General features: G+C 37.7%; 1 protein-coding gene across 2 annotated transcripts in view; it reads right to left on the bottom strand.

Moving 5' to 3' along the window:
* The window catches only part of ift172 (intraflagellar transport 172), a 123,318-nt gene that overhangs the window by 18,940 nt on the left and 86,877 nt on the right, over positions 1-17,501 (bottom strand). Inside the window, exons 31-40 of one of the 2 annotated variants that reach the window (XM_078399428.1) lie at positions 15,203-15,296; positions 14,321-14,385; positions 14,054-14,234; positions 12,651-12,760; positions 10,655-10,784; positions 8,154-8,252; positions 5,809-5,918; positions 4,448-4,511; positions 1,761-1,847; positions 384-500 (exon numbers count right to left, since the gene is read on the bottom strand). In XM_078399428.1, the coding sequence (XP_078255554.1) occupies positions 384-500; positions 1,761-1,847; positions 4,448-4,511; positions 5,809-5,918; positions 8,154-8,252; positions 10,655-10,784; positions 12,651-12,760; positions 14,054-14,234; positions 14,321-14,385; positions 15,203-15,296 (1,057 nt within the window). The remainder of the gene's footprint in view (positions 1-383; positions 501-1,760; positions 1,848-4,447; positions 4,512-5,808; positions 5,919-8,153; positions 8,253-10,654; positions 10,785-12,650; positions 12,761-14,053; positions 14,235-14,320; positions 14,386-15,202; positions 15,297-17,501) is intronic. The other variant, XM_078399429.1, reaches the window with a different exon arrangement.

Genomic DNA, 17,501 nt, shown 5'->3' with positions numbered 1-17,501 from the left:
TCATGAATTCAATTCTAGTATTATACTTGCAACACGCATCTTTGAAATTATGACCTTCATGTTGGACCCCAAATCATAGAAACATAGAACATAGAAAAATAGGTGCAGGAGTAGGCCATTCAGCCCTTCGAGCCAGTACCGCCATTCATTATGATTATGGCTGATCATCTAAAATCAGTACACCGTTCCTGCTTTTTCCCCATATCCCTTGATTCCTTTAGCCCTAAGAGCTAAATCTAACTCTCTCTTGAAATCCCTAAATAAGTGTTAGTTTAGCTTAGCACATACATCATTCTTCAAAAACTGGTTCCTCACTGAAGCATATATGAGGAGATTACTTGGAAGTTCTATTGTATGAAATTAGTCTCATTATTTTCACTTACTTGTGTATTAGCAGGAGCACCATGTTGAACATATAGACTTAATGCCTTTTCTGGATGATCTTCTTTGATAAGATATGTAACGTACAAAGCCACATACTTGTGAAGAATTTTGTAGTTCTAAAACACAGTCCAGTTATACAAATTTTAGCATGTATTATCAATGTTGAGAAACCCAACATGCAAAAAACAAATAAGTTACTGGTAAATTCAGTTATTTATCTCCTGGACATCTGATTCTGATTATACAAAGAATTGTAAGAATTTATATCACAGAAACAACCCATGTGACCCAAATGGTCTAGATCATTATTTATATCCTGCATGAGTCACCTTCCACACTATCTACTCATTCCTATTTGACCTGATGTAAGTATAATGGCTTTCCAAGAAGCAAGTATACAAGTATAGAAGTTGCGATGTTACGTTACATTTTCCCTCTTCCACATCACTTCTAATGGTTTCAACAGCACTATTGAATTAAAGCATTGCCCTTGTTTCGAAATTTGTATAATAAAACTATTTTTAGTGAGTATAAGTCTCTCGAAAGGCTGGTATTCATTGCCCATCCCAGTTTGCCTTAAATTGAGTGGCTTGTCAGGCATTTCAGTTAAGAGCTAGCTGCAGTGCGACAGCTTTACTCAAAGGAAAAGCTAATGTTGTATTCCAAAGGTCATAAATAATAGAACATTATTTAAAAACCACATGACTCAGTTAAGTCTCTACTACTTTGCAAATCACAAAGATTGACACAATATAAATCAAAATATTTTCACAATGCATAATGAGGCCACTCCACTCAACTGATACTTAGCTACATTTTAAAATATTCTTCAAATGCAATAATCAATAAAGATATGACATATTTACCTTGATAATTCACTGTAATCTCCATACAACATCCATGGTGAGTATTGTATAACTTAATACTATTAAAATTCATTCAGTATACCAACAGAACCAAGCTACTTTACAATGTCTTCAGATTAAAGATGATTTACATTGGGACAATCTATCATTGTATAAACACCTCAGAAAATTATGAAAATAATTGTTTTAATATTTAAGTGGTATTTAAAGATTGAGGTGTAACATCATTTAAATAGATGGGTAATTTTGACCAATACTATCGAAGGACCATCAACCAACAGCTTACTGGGACATCAGGAAATGCGTGTTCACACAGAAATCCTTAAGTTGGTGGCAGTTATGTAATGAAATGCAGGACACTATGCTGATATTTTTCCACAAAATTTTAAGTCCACATGTTTAAAATGTTATTGTGAAGCTTGAACCCATGACATTCGACAGCAGAGGCAATAGTTGTGCTAAAATAACATTTTAACAGTAATATAGGTAACTAAAATAGCTCTACTCCACCTGCTTATTAGCAGTTTCAATGCATTTTTCCCATTGTCCTCGCTCAACATACATGTCAAGTGCAGCTATCACATCCACTCCAACCAGCTGTAAAACAATTAAATATGTATGAATTATATGGCGAGACTATCAGGAAAGCTGGAAGAAACCATTGTAAATTACCAGGCTTCATTTTCCTTGAAAAGCCAATAGTTCTCTTCAAAGGAAATTTAGAAAACACTGAAAACCCAACACCACCTTGGACACCTAATTCACCAATAGGTACCCCATTCACATAAGTGAAATTGATTCATTCATGAGATTAAAACTATCATAACTTTCCGCAGTGTAACTTTCACAATGTAAATCCGCTTTTAACCAAAAATCTGGCAAAGTGGTTTAATGATTTGGTCCTTTGACAGATCCATCAATATCAATAAAGCCACTGAAGGTTTCATGTCTTCTGAATGTCTGATTTTTTACTACTGCATGGCAGAGCACCAAGGGCAGGGGCCTCAGGGAAGATCTTCAGTTAATGCACTTTATCAGAATATTGCAAACCCACAGGGAGATTTACCCACTGGTGGCACACCAGCATGACATTTTTAAACAAAAATTCACCAATTTCAGTTGCTTCAGTAATATTTTGAGCTGTACTCATGGAGAGTGAAGTTCCTTGCTGGAACCACAATTTTGTACAATCAGATCCATGGAATGGAGATTACAAAGCAAAATTACAGATGTTCATAGAATCACATATAATTTATTCCACAGGGAGTGGCTGTTTTGCTCATGTCTGTACCAGATGAAAAAGAGCTACCCAGTCAAATCCTACCTCCCACTACATGATCCATGTCCTGTAGTCATAACTCAAGTGCTAATTGACCTTTTATTAATCTTTGCCTTTCTTAATGAAGGTTTATTCCTTCCCTTTGAATTAATTCCAATAATTGCCTTTCACCAAAGTTAAACCAACTTGTTTGTAATTAATTGGTTTATCTCTTCCTCTCTTTTAAAACAACAGTATAATATTATCAGTCCTCCGACACAATGGCATCACTCCAGAGGTCAGGAAGGATTGAAAAATGATGGTCAGTGCTTTGCAATTTCCTCCCTTGTTTCTTATAAAAAAACGGAGATATATTTTATCTAGGTGATTTGTACGTGATGAAATTAAACCTCTTCCTTTTTCTTCCTTCATTGTGTTTATCCAATCCATTACCAACCTCCTTAATTGCAGTGTCAGTTCATGAAGATAAATTCAATGTATTCCTAAAAAACTTTGTCCACATCCTCCACTCACAGATTACTAATAAGCTCTTTACTAAGTTATACTCTTATTCTTAATGGATTTATAAAACATATTTGGATTTTAAAAAAATTACTTGCCACAAAAAATCTTTCACATACTCCCTCTGACTTCCTACATTTTCCATACTCTTCTGTGGACTTAGGGTCTCACTGGCTGGCTCTCCATTTTTTGCTGCATTTTGCCTTATTTGAGCCATGTCATTCAGCAATCCCAATCATTTCCTTTATGGGAGTAGTAATGGAGCAGTAATATCCTGAAGCATTTAAGTCTTTGTCTTGAAGGTCTCCCTTTGTTCTAACTCTGATTTACCTTCATGTAGCTCATGGTTCAATTCCACATTTGCTAGATCCCAATTTGATAACTCGACCCATTCCTCTTTTGTATTTGACCTTTCCCATAATTCAACTGAATTATGATCATAACCACAGAATGATCTTCCACTAATATTCCTTAATTCCTGAATGCACTTTCCCTGAAAGTAAATGCAGAATTACTATCCCTCTCTCCCAAATCTCACCATACCTCATACCCTTCCCGTTGGACTTATTATATTCTGGCAAAATCAGGAATTTCATGTTCTCTATACCGTTCACCCTGGTTAGCAGTTAATATTAGCAGTTAATATTAGGATATTTCTTCATATGTCTTCTACATATTATAGAAACTTCAGGTTTTAATGCCCAAAGTACTCAAAAGGGATAAAATAAATAAATGCAAAATGCGTAACGGAAAATAACGTCATATCAATGTGATGTCGCCCTTAAAGACAGCTGCAGATGCATCACTGGCTGCCTAAAACCAACGGTTGTGAATAGCTTGCATGTCTTGGCCGGTATTGCTCCACCAGGAATCCGCAGATCAGTTGACGGTAGAACTGAACGTAGTAGGCAAGTTGGGGACACCCACCATTCCTGTCACTCCCATCACCCAGCCCCAAACCGCCTGGTCAAGGAAGAGCTTCCTTCACACAGTCCAGCCACTGTCACAGTCTCCTCAAGCAACCAGACTAGTCTTGTGGGGAAAAAAGGCAGTGAAAACCACCACCACGAAAAGCTGCCAATCCCCACCAAGGAACAGCTACCGCCTAGTCACAGATGTGACTGGAAGACCTGGAAGTCCCTCAATAGGCTTCGTACAGGGATGGGCCTTTGCAAGACCAATATGAGCAAATGGGGCTATACAGATGCGGCAGACACAGAATGTGAATGTGGAACATCTGTACAATCCACATCTGTACATGCCACACCTACTAAGATGCCCACTTCTTGGTGAACAATGCTGCCTGGAAGATCTAGCGGTGGCAAACGAGAAGGCTGTCCATTATGTAAGAGCCTGGCCGAACATCTGAAACATAGATGATGGACACGAAAGAAGGCTGCACAAATCAAATTCTCACCGAATCCACTTTGCCTTGATTTTTCAAATGTTCCTTATAGCATTGATCGACATAGTCCTCAAATCTGAACAAAATAATGAAGAAAATTGGATTTAAACAATGTGCATTAGAGCAGTGCATATCAGACTTCACAATGCCTCAATACTCTTCACGGCTATTGAAAGTGAGGGCCTGTCCCACTTTAGGCGATTTTAAGGCGACTGCCGGCGACTAGGCCGGTTGCTGAGAAATCATCCGGAGTGAAATTTCTCGGCGACAGCCGGCTTGTCGCCAGATATCGTTGCTTATTGCAGGCGCTGTTGCCTGCTGTCCCCAGGTTTGCTAGGTTCTCTTAGATGCATTTAGAAGCACATATTAAAATAAGTAAAGTCATTTAAAAATACCATAAAATGCTTGTGTTTAACCAATTTATTTAACGTCAGGACATTTGACAGGTAGATTGGAGGCGACAGTTTGACGGTCAGGTAAGCGTGGGAATTTTCGCCATGTTTATGGCCATCAGCCATTACATTTAAAGTGGGCTTCCAACCCAGATATGCAACCCAGAATCCAGATATGCATCTCCCGTACATTTTCAAAGAATGTCCACACACTTTTCACAAAAATCCACTTAACCACTTTTAATTTTTTTTTTTTAATACAGCTATTAGTAAACTGGAAGTAAATCCAGTTTATGCCTTGTTACAGTGATGCTCGGTTTTTAAGTAACCCATACAAGATGTTATAGTTCAAAACTTTCAAGTACTTACCGACTTGTCAGTGGAGGCCAATTCTCTGAATGCATTCAAGAGAGAGCTAGATAGAGCTCTTAAGGATAGCGGAGTCAGGGGGTATGCGGAGAAGGCAGGAACGGGGTACTGATTGAGAATGATCAGCCATGATCACATTGAATGGCGGTGCTGGCTCGAAGGGCCGAATGGCCTCCTCCTGCACCTGTTGTCTATTGTTTTCAGCGAAAATTAGGACGCCGGAGAAGCATTGACAGCGTGGGAATTTCGCGATGTTTCCGAAGACGCTATAATCTCGACCTGACTCGGCAGTATCGTGGTTATTGTCGCTGGGTAAAAGAAAAGTTTGGCGATCTGCTACGACTTTGGCAGTTGCCTTAAAATTGCCTAAAGTGGGACAGGCCCTTAACGGTTGTTTTTTTCTACATACATGCAACCCGCACACAGTATTGTCATGTCAATGAAATGAGATATGTATAGGTTGGATGCTGTGGTTAAGAGATGCATTTGACCAGGACAAAAACCCAAGAGGACTGAATGACATATTTGTTGTGTAAATACCATGATTCAAAAGTATTTTAACTAAACTGGAATACTCACTGTACCAAACAAAAGCAGCCTAAAGATTGTTACCTGGGATCAAGTTCTTTTGCCACACGCTTGGCTTTGTTCCATTCTTCTCCTCCAATGAAGCAGTCAATTGCTTCTTTTATGAGATCCATGTTGAGGTACAATTCAGCAGCCTAGGAAACAATTATTCTAATATTCTATTATATGCTTAAAATAAATCTATTTTTGTTTAGTCAACATAACACAATGTAGCAAAGACAGGAGTGCAGACCTCCCAGTGTGACATTGCAGTCAATGACTTGAACCAACTGTATGTGGCACCACTTGTCCATAAGGATTGAGTAAATGCTTTGTCATTTTGGATATTGAATAAATTACACAAAAGCTAAGAATCACAAGGGTACAGCAAAATCTGGCACAATATAACTCTGATAATCCCCAAGCTTTGCCAACTGTCAAAGTTGTTTCCAATATCTTTGTCATTCAGAAACATTCAAAACTGTTAAAAAACAATAAAAAATTAAATAATTTGAATTTATCATTATTAAAATTCTTTTAAAATCAAAATTTAATTGCCTGAAATATATATATTTAAAAAGACTTCTTAACAATTCAAGAAAACTCAATTGCTTAAAATAAATGCAAATTATATTATACTTGTTTCTTTTTTACAATCTTCCCTCCCCATTCAAATGAATGGGCTCATTCAGCACACAGTTACCAGCAGCAAGCTTGTATTCTGCCACTCGACATCATGTGGCGCCCAACATCAGCAGCAACAGGAAAGTTGGCAAAGTAATTGAGCCAGGACGTTTGGGACGTCTGCATTTGAGCAGAGATCATTAAAATCCTAACACATTTTATTAAGTAAATGTTGGCAGTTCAACATGCCACTGTCCCAGCATTTCTAGTCCAAGATCATACACTGCAACCTGTGAAAAACACCTCTGAAATGTTCACATCACTTTGTAAAAGCCAGCCTATTTATAAATGTGAGCTGAGCAAACATTCTTAAAAAGACTTGAAAACATAATTGTCAATATATTTTATGTGAACAAAGAATTTAATTACATTCTGGTGGGTATGACAATAACTTAATCTAAATCTGAAACATTGTGTATTATGTTACACTATTTAATGTTCTTAGTGTACTAGTTTAATATAGGTCATTATGTCATACAAAATTTCTGACCACCTCACTCGATTTGCATATGTAACTTGATTTTTAAGTAAGATTTTACCTCTTGTTCAGTTGCGGCAAAACAACTTTCAGAGCATTTTCCATATTTTAAAACCGTACTTTGATCATAAATTTTCAACTCTTAAAACATGAACTTCCTTTGATTTGGAGATAGACCGTTTGATCAATATTAATAATTAATGGTCTAATATAATTTTCATAAAATAACCCCTACTGAGAAGGAATAATTTCCAGCAAAACAATGGTTGTTGTGATTTTGAGTAAATAATATGAATCTAGTTTCACAATATATTAACAAGGACGTGGAAGAATCAATGTTACATGGCCAGATCTTTTCTTTGAGGTATATCAAAACTAGAATTGACAAAATAAATCTAAGAGATGTGAAAGAGATGTGAAATGTATTTTCAGTACAAAGTCCACGTAAGTCACTGGCAGAGCATGAGCGAGTGTAACAGTATCAATATATTGTAGGTTACTCCCATTCATAAATACATGTCCAATTAGGAAATCATGGGGGAAATAATGTGTAAAAATCTTGATCATGTTGGCAAGGCTTCTTTCTATTTATTCTCAGCATTGCTGATAAGGCGGCATTATTGCCCTTGCTACTTGACTTTCACTAGATGGTACTGAACCATTTTGATTCAACTGAGCAGCTTGCTACCCTGGAGGGCTGATAAATGTTTACCATATTGATTTGGGACAAGAATCACAAAAGAGCTCAAAGGTAAAGATGGCTTGTTTATTTTGCTGAAGGATATTCATAAAATCATTTAGGCTTTTATGACAACCTGATAGTTTCAAAGGCAACTCTTCTGGTGGGGACACAAGAGCCTGCAGGTGCTGGAATCTGGAGCAAAAAAACAAACTGCTCAACCAGTCAGGCAGCATCTGAAGAGGCAAAAGGATGGAAAACTACTTTACTACTTACAACACTTTAGAAATATTATTGTGAGTTTAATCCAGGGACCCAGTTTATTTGTCAAATATTATTGTCTCCATAGCATCTATAAAGGATTACCTACAATAGAAATCTTTAAAAATTCTAGATCTCTAATCCGTTTTATTATCTGGAAATAGTTTGACATCCTGTCTCGATCCAAAATATTTATATTTTTCAGATATTTCTGTGCATTTGCAGTGTTTCTTTTTAAAATTAAAGTTAATTTTAAATGTACAATTTTAGATTAATCTCAAATCATACCAAATTGTATTTCTGTATTTCAATCAACCGAGGACCAACTGTCTGAATAACATCAAGAGCTTTCTCCTGGTTTAAGAATTTGATGGACAATTCTGCAGCCTGGAAAACAGAGAATCCATTAATGCAACAAATATTTGTATGAGAGGTATAGTTAACAAAAAACACTGAAACAGATAGGTGGGGCAGATATACTTAAAGATATGACTGTAAGCATCAAATAACTGTGAAATATTTAGATATAAAACAGGGCGATGAATTAAACCAGAAACAGAAAAGTAAAAGACAATTAAAAAAACAGCAAAATAAACAGCTTGACTCTAAATGCTAGAAGGCTGAAATAAAACAGAAAAGCCAAGGAATGCAGAGATGAATTAGCACCCATGGAGAAAAATCCTACTGCGTAAACCTCTAATAAAGGATTACAGATTTTCGTTACTACCATCTTCTGATCTTTCATTTTTGAAGTGACAGCATCAACCATGACACAAGTTCAATGGGTCACATTTAATTTAGTTCAGTTTAGAGATATAGCGTGGAAACAGGCCCTTTGGCCCATCGAGTCTGCACCGACCAGCAATCCCCACTCATTAACACTATCCCACACATAGTAGGGACAATTTATAATTATACCAAGTCAATTAACCTACAAAGCTGTAAGTCTTTGGAATGTAGGAGGAAACCGAAGATCTCGAAGAAAGCCCGCATGGTCATGGGGAGAACGTACAAACTCCGTATAGACAGCACCCTTAGTCAGGATTGAACCGAGTCTCTGGTGCTACAAGGCAGCCACTGTACCGCTGCGCCCCTGAACACAGTAATGTATGGAGTTACATATCTTTAATTTTTCACTTATAATATTTAATATTTAAACTACAACCACAATGTTGTTGTACAAACAAAAATAATACCTGCTTATCACTTAGCGGTTAAATGGTTTTATATTAACAAGTTATAATTCATCAAGAAAATCCACCAAAAGGAATAGAACCAATTAGCTGTGACCTTCCTGGGTGAACTTAAAAAAATCAATGGGTCGCAACACCAAAAGTATTGATTACTTTTATTATGTGTCTACCGTTGTTCATGGATGGTCTTCCTGCTGAACTCTTCAAAGCAGCTGGCCTCAAGACTCTGGATGCATTCTGTGAAATCCTAACCAGTATTTGGGAATAAGAGACTATGCCACAAGACTTAAGATACTACAGTTGTCTTCCTCTTCAAATATAAAGGAAATATAGCTGATTGAGGCAGCTATCGAAGTACACCCCACTTATCCATCCTAGCAAAGCGTGGCTCTCCCAGGAAATTCATCCAGATCATTTGCCTTTTCCATGATGAAATGGTGGGTTTTGGCCTCTCCAGCAGTTCAAAAACATTTAACATTTTGAATAGCATGAAACATAGTTGTGTACTTGTTCCAATCGTGTTCAACTTGATTTTCATGAGTGCCCTGCGTGACCTTGAAAGAGGAATGCACTTGAGATACGGACTGCACAGCTTGCTCCGATCGCTATAGACCAAAAACATGACCGAAAACACTTGTGAGACTGATCTCAGAGGCACTATTTGCATTTTTACTACATTCAGTGTTTGACTTTCAAGTCATCATTAACAAGTTTGCCCAAGACCTCAATTTTACAATCAGTCTCAGCAAGACCAAGGGCCAATACCAGCCTGCTTTGGGCTCTGCTACATATCCTTTCAGCATAAGCATCAATGTAACCAAGCTGAAGATTGCCGTTCACTTCAAGTACGTGGGAAGTGCCATCTCTTCTGATGGCTCTCTCGACATGGAAACACCAGCTCAATTCAGCAAGGTTGCTCAGTCACTTAGTTGCCTGCATTCTTGTACGATGAATCACAGAGCTGTCAATCAAGATCAAAGTGTACAAAGCAATCGTACAAACAAGCTTTACACGACACCTTACAGGAAACTCATCAAATAGATTTAGTGTTTCCACATGAAATCTCTGAGGTCACACAGGACAAAGTGACAAACTTGGAAGTTCTGGACAGGCCCGGCTAGTCGGCATTGAGAACATGAACCTACTCAGTTGTATTCGCCAGGCTATGTAATCCATGGACAGTTCTCATTTGCCTTGCCAAGTCCTCATGGTTCTTCAACAGGGCCACTGGAACCAGGAATGTCCCAGAAAGGGATACAAGGATTGTATCAAAGATAGCCTCAAATACAGTGACATTCTGACAAGAGAGTCTTGCACCCAGGTCCAAACAGGCGGGTGTGCACTGAGCATGAAGGCCTGTATCAACTTTGAAGGCAGATGAGGGGACCAAGTCACCAGAGCCAGAGAATGTAGGAAAGCCTCAGCATTTTACCTGCCACAGCATCTTTCCTGAACCCCCACTGTTTCAGAATTTGTGCTTCGAGGAGTGGTCTTGCCAGCCACATTCAGGCTCACCAATGAAGATTGTACAACTGACATCATTAATATCGTTGTTCAACTGACCATACTGAACTCCATTCTCAGCAAATAGTTTACCTTCATCCAGCATTTCTCCATCAGAGCCAGATTATTTGTCTCCTTGACTTTAAGGTAAAATTCCACAGCCCTGATATATTCTCCTGACTGCTCCCATTCTCTTGCTTGTTCAACTATTCCTTCAATTCCCCTGTGAAATAAAATTATGAAATTATTGAGTATTAAATCAAGAAGGCAGAAAGTACTATAATGCCTCAATAAAAAGTTGTGCACTGTTTCAGGGAACCATAACACTTGTTACCCTGTAGCACAATATTGCCTTGAGTAAGTGGAAAAATAATTTATAGTTTCATATAACACATTAACAATTATACATTATCCTATTTTCTGTCCATAACAATCAATTGTCCAAAGATCTGAAGAAGGGTCTTGACTCGAAACGTCACCCATTCCTTCTCTCTAGAGATGTTGCCTGTCCCACTGAGTTACTCCAGCATTTTGTGTCTTTGTCTAAAGATCAAACTTCATAATGACCAAACTAAGTACATTGAAGAACAGAAGCTGTATGTGATAAGAACAGCATATGTGATGTTCCTAAAAATCATGCAAATGAGACGAGGGACTTTATTGTAGAATTTTTTGGTAAAATCCTAAAGACTAGAGATTCTGAGGGCAGGTACTTTTACACTTTTGATAAATTTCACATTTATATTAGTTAGAGGACCATCAAATTCAATAATCTTTATTTTGTGCCAATTAATTAACTGCCGCAACTGAAAACAGATGATCATTGGCAAAGGCTTCTCCAACCATTAAGCATATCTCCAAGATAGTATAGGAAAATAACTGCAGGTGCTGGTTCAAATTGAAGGTAGACACAAAATGCTGGAGTAACTCAGCGGGTCAGGCAGCATCTCAGAAGAGAAGGAATGGGTGACGTTTTGGGTCGAGACCCTTCTTCAGGCTGATGTTAGGGGAGGGGGCGGGTCAAAGATAGGATGTAGTAGCAGACAGGAAGACAGTGGGAGAACTGGGAAGGGGGAGTGGAAAGAGAGGGACAGAGGAACTATCTGAAGTTGGAGAAATCAATATTCATACCGCTCGGGTGTAAACTGTAGTATACATTGGATTCACTTTGACTACAGCTATTAATAAGGTCATAAGTGATAGGAGCAGAATTAATCAATTATCTGGAAAATAAGCAAGGTAGGGATTGTTGCAAATCACCTCTTTTCAGTTCCAGGGAGCGACACTGAATGTACAGCCTCCTGTGACTAATGCCCCTCCCACTCCCATTCTGTATTTCACCTTTTACACTACTCTAAGGAAATACAACTTCGGCTTTTTCACCCCTCAGTACTCAAAAATGTTTTCAACAATTTCTGATAATCACTTTCCTGAAAGAAACAGGATCAGAGCATACAAGTAAACTCTTTTACTTGAGATTGCCAGCAAATCTGGAGCTTTGTATCTCACTGTTCCAACACTGCATTTTTACTTCCTCATTTGCATTCATCTTTTATTTATATCTCCCAGTCAAATTAGCTTTGATTAACCACCCTTTGTCATCTTTTGCCAGTGACAGCACCTTCATTTGTGTCATTAATTCTATATTAGTTTCTTTATTTCCATCCATTTACAGTCATATCCTTTGTTCTCTCCAACCACCCCCATTTAAAACATATCCGAGTTTTAAATTTCCTAGTTCTGAAGAAATGTCATGAATCTGGAATGTTATCTGTTTCTTTCTCCATAGTTTCTACTTGTCCTGCTGAATAGTTTCAGTATTTTCTATTTTTATGTCAAATTTCTAGCACCTACATTTTTTGGTTTTTCAGTACATTTTCAAATGTTGCACAATTTAAGTTCTTCCTTTCAGGAACTTGGGACTCCAATTAGCGAAGGACTTTTTATCAAAATACGATCAATTCTCCAAACAGAAAATGGTTCACGCATGTTCACACACACATAAGTTATATACGACATGAATATAAAATATTTGCTAACAAAACTTTAAATTACAAACATTTGCATATTAAACAGGTCACATGCTCACTTTGTTCCTTTCTTCATTGCTTCCTGTTCGTATTCCTCCTGAAGCTGTTCCAGCTTGTTGGGAATGTATTCTTTACAAATTTTAATTGCATCACTCCACATTCCAGCATCCTGCAACAAAGATTTTCAAGTAAAAAAGGCTATAATCCATTAAAAATAGGATAGGCTTGAGTTTGAGTCTCGACCCAAAATGTCACCCATTCCTTCTCTCCAGAGATGCTGCTTGTTACTCCAGCATTTTGTGCCTATCTTTATGATTTTTAGGACTGATCAGAGTGGAAAAGTTTGTGGTGTGCCACCTTCAATACAAAATGAGTGCATTTATGAGTTGGCGACCATTTTGTCAAACGGTTGCTTTCAGTCCACCTCGGCCTGCTGAATCTCCAGGTTGCTAGCCATTTTAACCCCTTCCCATTCCCATATCGATCTGTCTATCTTGGACGTCCACCATTGCCAGTGAGAAGCCACACTTAAACTGGACCACATATTCCGTTTGGATAGCTTACAACCCAATTGTATGAATTCTCCAATTTTGTGTAACCCCCCCCCCTTTACTCTCTCCTTTATATCCTATGCACCCCCACCCATTTCTCCCACTATCTCGCCGCCCCTTTCTCATTTCCCCTGTCCACTTCCAGCTATATCCCACCGGGTTTCAATTTCATTCTTCACTCCCCTTATCTGACACCATTTTGTCTACTTTCCATCTCTAGCCTTTATCCACGCATTTGACAATCAAGCCTCGCTCATCTGCATCTACTTATTATATGCCAGGCTTTGTCATGTCCTCACCCCTTAATCAGTCAGAAGATAAGTCCCAATCCAAAACGTCACCTATCCATATCCTCCAGAGATGCTGCCTGACCTGGTGAGTTATTCTAGCACTTTGTGTTTACTCAAGAATCCAGCATCTGCAGTTTCTTGTATCTCCATGAGCGCATTCATCATTGTGGAACACACAATCCTTGGGAATCCTGGTGCATGACCTATCAGCTATGTTCTGCCAGAAAATAAATTTAGCTTCCCTTGAATACAGAAACTGCATTTACAGAAAAGTTATTAACATCCCAGTAGTAGTTTTGAAATTCATGGCTACTGTAATTTCCACTGGAATTGGCAACATTGGTTCATCCCTATTCTACTTTAGTCCTTGGACAGAAGTTGGAGGAATATTCCTTAAAGATATTCTCCGATTTTGAACACTTGCTACTGCGAAATCTGAATATAACAAATATGTGCAAAGGATACATTAACTATTGACTTTTTTAAAATGGCATTTTATCTTTGTGAATTATAAATAGTGTGCTCATTTATAAAATTAGCATCTCTTGTGCCTTTTTGGCAATCCCTGATAAATTATAGTAATTTTCAATGGTAATAACAAAATGTATTAAAAAATCTGACCTTGTAATATTTCACAGCCAGTTCTGGTCTTTGAGCCCTCAGGAGGAACGCCTCAGCCTTTTGATATTCTTTCTGGTCAAAGGCAAATCGTGCCTGGCCAACCAGGACGTCAGCTACACTGTCTGAGTCATGAGCTTCTGCCACTCTCTGGGCAGCATCCCAATCCTGGTTGTGTACATACCTTAGAAAAGTAAACTGAATGTTACGCTATACAAAACAAAATATATTCACTTATGTCATGAAAGATCTATCAGACAAAAGACTCACATGAGGACAGCCTCTTTAGACTTTCCCGCTTTAATGAATTCAATTTCTGCCTCTTGAAATTTACCCTGGAATTGTGAAACATGATAAATATAGCAATGAGAAATTAGTAAACGTGTAAGCCAAACTATGTTTATGATGCGTCTGCATTTTTCTTTTTTAATCTATTACAGTTAAAGTGTTTCCATAAATCTTTACAAGGTTTGCAACAAATTCTGATATCAGATTGACAATAATATCTGTTGATTGATTATTGGCATTTTATAAACTCCTGTGGGAGAATCAAAATTGCTTTTGGTTACTTATGCTAAACATGCATTTCTCATGAAGGCCACATGATGCACCCTTCTTCTGAAATTTGGCTCCCTTTAATTTCATGCAAGGGCTTTTAGCATAAGCAATCAGGACAAATTTGTTATCCTCTCCTTCTTTACTCCTTGGTTTCTTCCAACTAAATTTCTTTCATGTATTTTCACTTGTTTCTTATAGTTATTTTCTAATAGTATATTATCAATATTTGATGAAAACCATTAATGAATTAAAAATTAATGGCACCATAAATTTGGGCTCATAGGTTTGGATGTAACCCCGAAATAAAAATGTTCAGATGTTATGTTACTCTCACAAACAGTTGTAAAAGTCTAATGGCTATTGACCACCCATGCGGATAAGAATGCACCCACAAGAAATTCAAGAAAATGACAAAATATTTTGGATGTGTTATCTATTGAGCGTATCTAGTGGCCTCGGCCATCAAATTTATTGTATTACATCAAATTGTATTATACTATATTGTTATGGTGATAAGCACACATATAAAAATTCTAAATAACATTTCCAGTAGAACTAAAGTAGTTAAACATAAATAAAGAAAATAACCATTACCTCATCTTCCAGATACATGGCATATTTGAGATGAATATCTGGGATTTTATTTTTCATTGACAATCGTGCCAATTCAAAAGCAAACTCAAAAGAACTGAAAGCAAATGTTATCAGTGTAAATGATTATTCAACATCAACTTACTAGGCTTCTTAATATATATATTTAATTGCAATGTATAAGTTTTAATCAGATAATTCATGCCCTCCAACCCCAATAATCACCTCAAAATTATTTTTAGCAAGCTTATATTATTCCTACAAAGCTTGTGAATTATTTTATAGATTAACTATACATTTATATTCCACCAAAGTACTTCTATACCATGCTGTTCTGTTTGCAAATTACTGGCACTAATACATATCAGTTGTCAGCGGAACTGGCTGCAAGCCTTCCGTGAAGGCCGTCTGTTCCAGCCACCAGAACCACTGTTCAATGGCTGCAAGGGGTGAATATCATAACTAACCAGATTTAACGAACTAAACTACGTTTGATTTAAACCAGCATCTACAGCTCCTTCCTAACCAGATTTAGAGATGGCCAATGCTCCCTGGGGCAGCCTTGTCCTTCAAGAGGGAGGAGTATTGTGGCTAGAGCAGTTGTTCATTGAATGCAACCTGAAAATTTGAAGAATGACAAGGGAGATAACAGACAGAATTTGTCACATGCTGCATTGGAATCCTCATAGAGCCTGGTGTCTTTCAAGTTACTGAAGATCCTTAAGAACACAGTAGGAGTAGACAGGCCAAAATATTTGTGCCCTAAATTAACACCCAAGGATCTGGATGAAGGATTAAAATAAATGTCATCAAGATATATGGGTATACATGAATACATCTTCAGAGATCATATTATATCAAATGCACATTAGTCTCAGACACTGCTCAGTTCACCACACACCTATTGTTCTCCTATGAGCAGACTTTCACAAACATCAAACTTAATATTAATATCCTACATTGTCTCCTCTCACATCACAGTGTGCATGCACATTGGCAACAATTCAATCATGACCGTTAAATTACCAAAACATATTGAAGACATTCACTGATATCCTCGCCTCTTCCTTCCATGTACAAGCAAAGATAAAAATAAATAACTCGATGTGCCCAAATAAATCTTCATGTCCTAACTCCCATAGAGGAGAAAATAAGAGCCTGTTAATAAAACAGCTGAAGCCATGGCTTGCCTTGGCCAAAACAATGAAGTGGTCAGTAGTCTCTTCCCTAATCTTCCATTTTATACAACATTCCCTCCTCAAAGCTTAATCTCCAGATTTACTACTAGAGATGGAGTAAGCATGCACCTATAACTCAACTTGCACTCTGATTATCATTATCCTACCCTGTGCTCTACCTCCTTTCAGAATTTAAACATTTTCAAACTTCCAGGACATTTACTTTGGCCAAATTACAGAAGTAGAGCATGAAGGCAGTGATGATAAAGACACATTGTTACTCGATTTCACACTTGAAGCTATCAGTTCAGATAGTGATATAGTGCATAATTTAGAGATAAGCATTGAGGCAGAATCTGCATGAGAAGAGTCCCCAGATCGGCTACGGTTGTCGTGCAGCTACAGTGGAAGCTCAGATTGCGGTCCCATTCACTTATAGTGCCCTCCATAATGTTTGGGACAAAGACCCATCATTTATTTATTTGCCACTGTACTCCATAATTTGAGATTTGTAATAGAAAAAAATCACATGTGGTTAAAGTGCACATTGTCAGATTTTTATATTTTTGTACATTTTGGTTTCACCATGTAGAAATTATACATAGTCCTCCTATTTCAGGGCACCATAATGTTTGGAACACAATGTAATGTAAATGAAAGTAGTCATAGAAACATAGAAAAATAGGTGCAGGAGTAGGCCATTCGGCCCTTCGAGCCCGCATGTTTAGTATTTTGTTGCATATCCTTTGCATGCAATGACTGCTTGAAGTCTGTGATTCATGGACATCATCAGTTGCTGGGTGTCTTCTCTGGTGATGATCTGCCAGGCCTGTATTGCAGCCATCTTTAGCTTATGCTTGCTTTGGGGGATAGTCCCCTTCAGTTTTCTCTTCAGCATATAAAAGGCATGTTCAATTGGGTTCAGATCGGGTGATTGACTTGTCCACTCAAGGATTGACCATTTTTTAGCTTTGAAAAACTCCTTTGTTGCTTTAGCAGTATGTTTGGGATCATTGTCTTGCTGTAGAATGAACCGCCGGCCAATGAGTTTTGAGGCATTTGTTTTAACTTGAGCAAAAGGATGTGTTTATGCACTTCAGAATTCATTATGCTACTACCATCAG

Source organism: Rhinoraja longicauda, chromosome 5 (genome assembly GCF_053455715.1).
Source record: "Rhinoraja longicauda isolate Sanriku21f chromosome 5, sRhiLon1.1, whole genome shotgun sequence".
Taxonomy (NCBI): domain Eukaryota; kingdom Metazoa; phylum Chordata; class Chondrichthyes; order Rajiformes; family Arhynchobatidae; genus Rhinoraja; species Rhinoraja longicauda.
The sequence above is the reverse complement of the archived record's forward strand: the minus strand, read 5'-3'. Positions and strand labels throughout refer to the sequence as shown.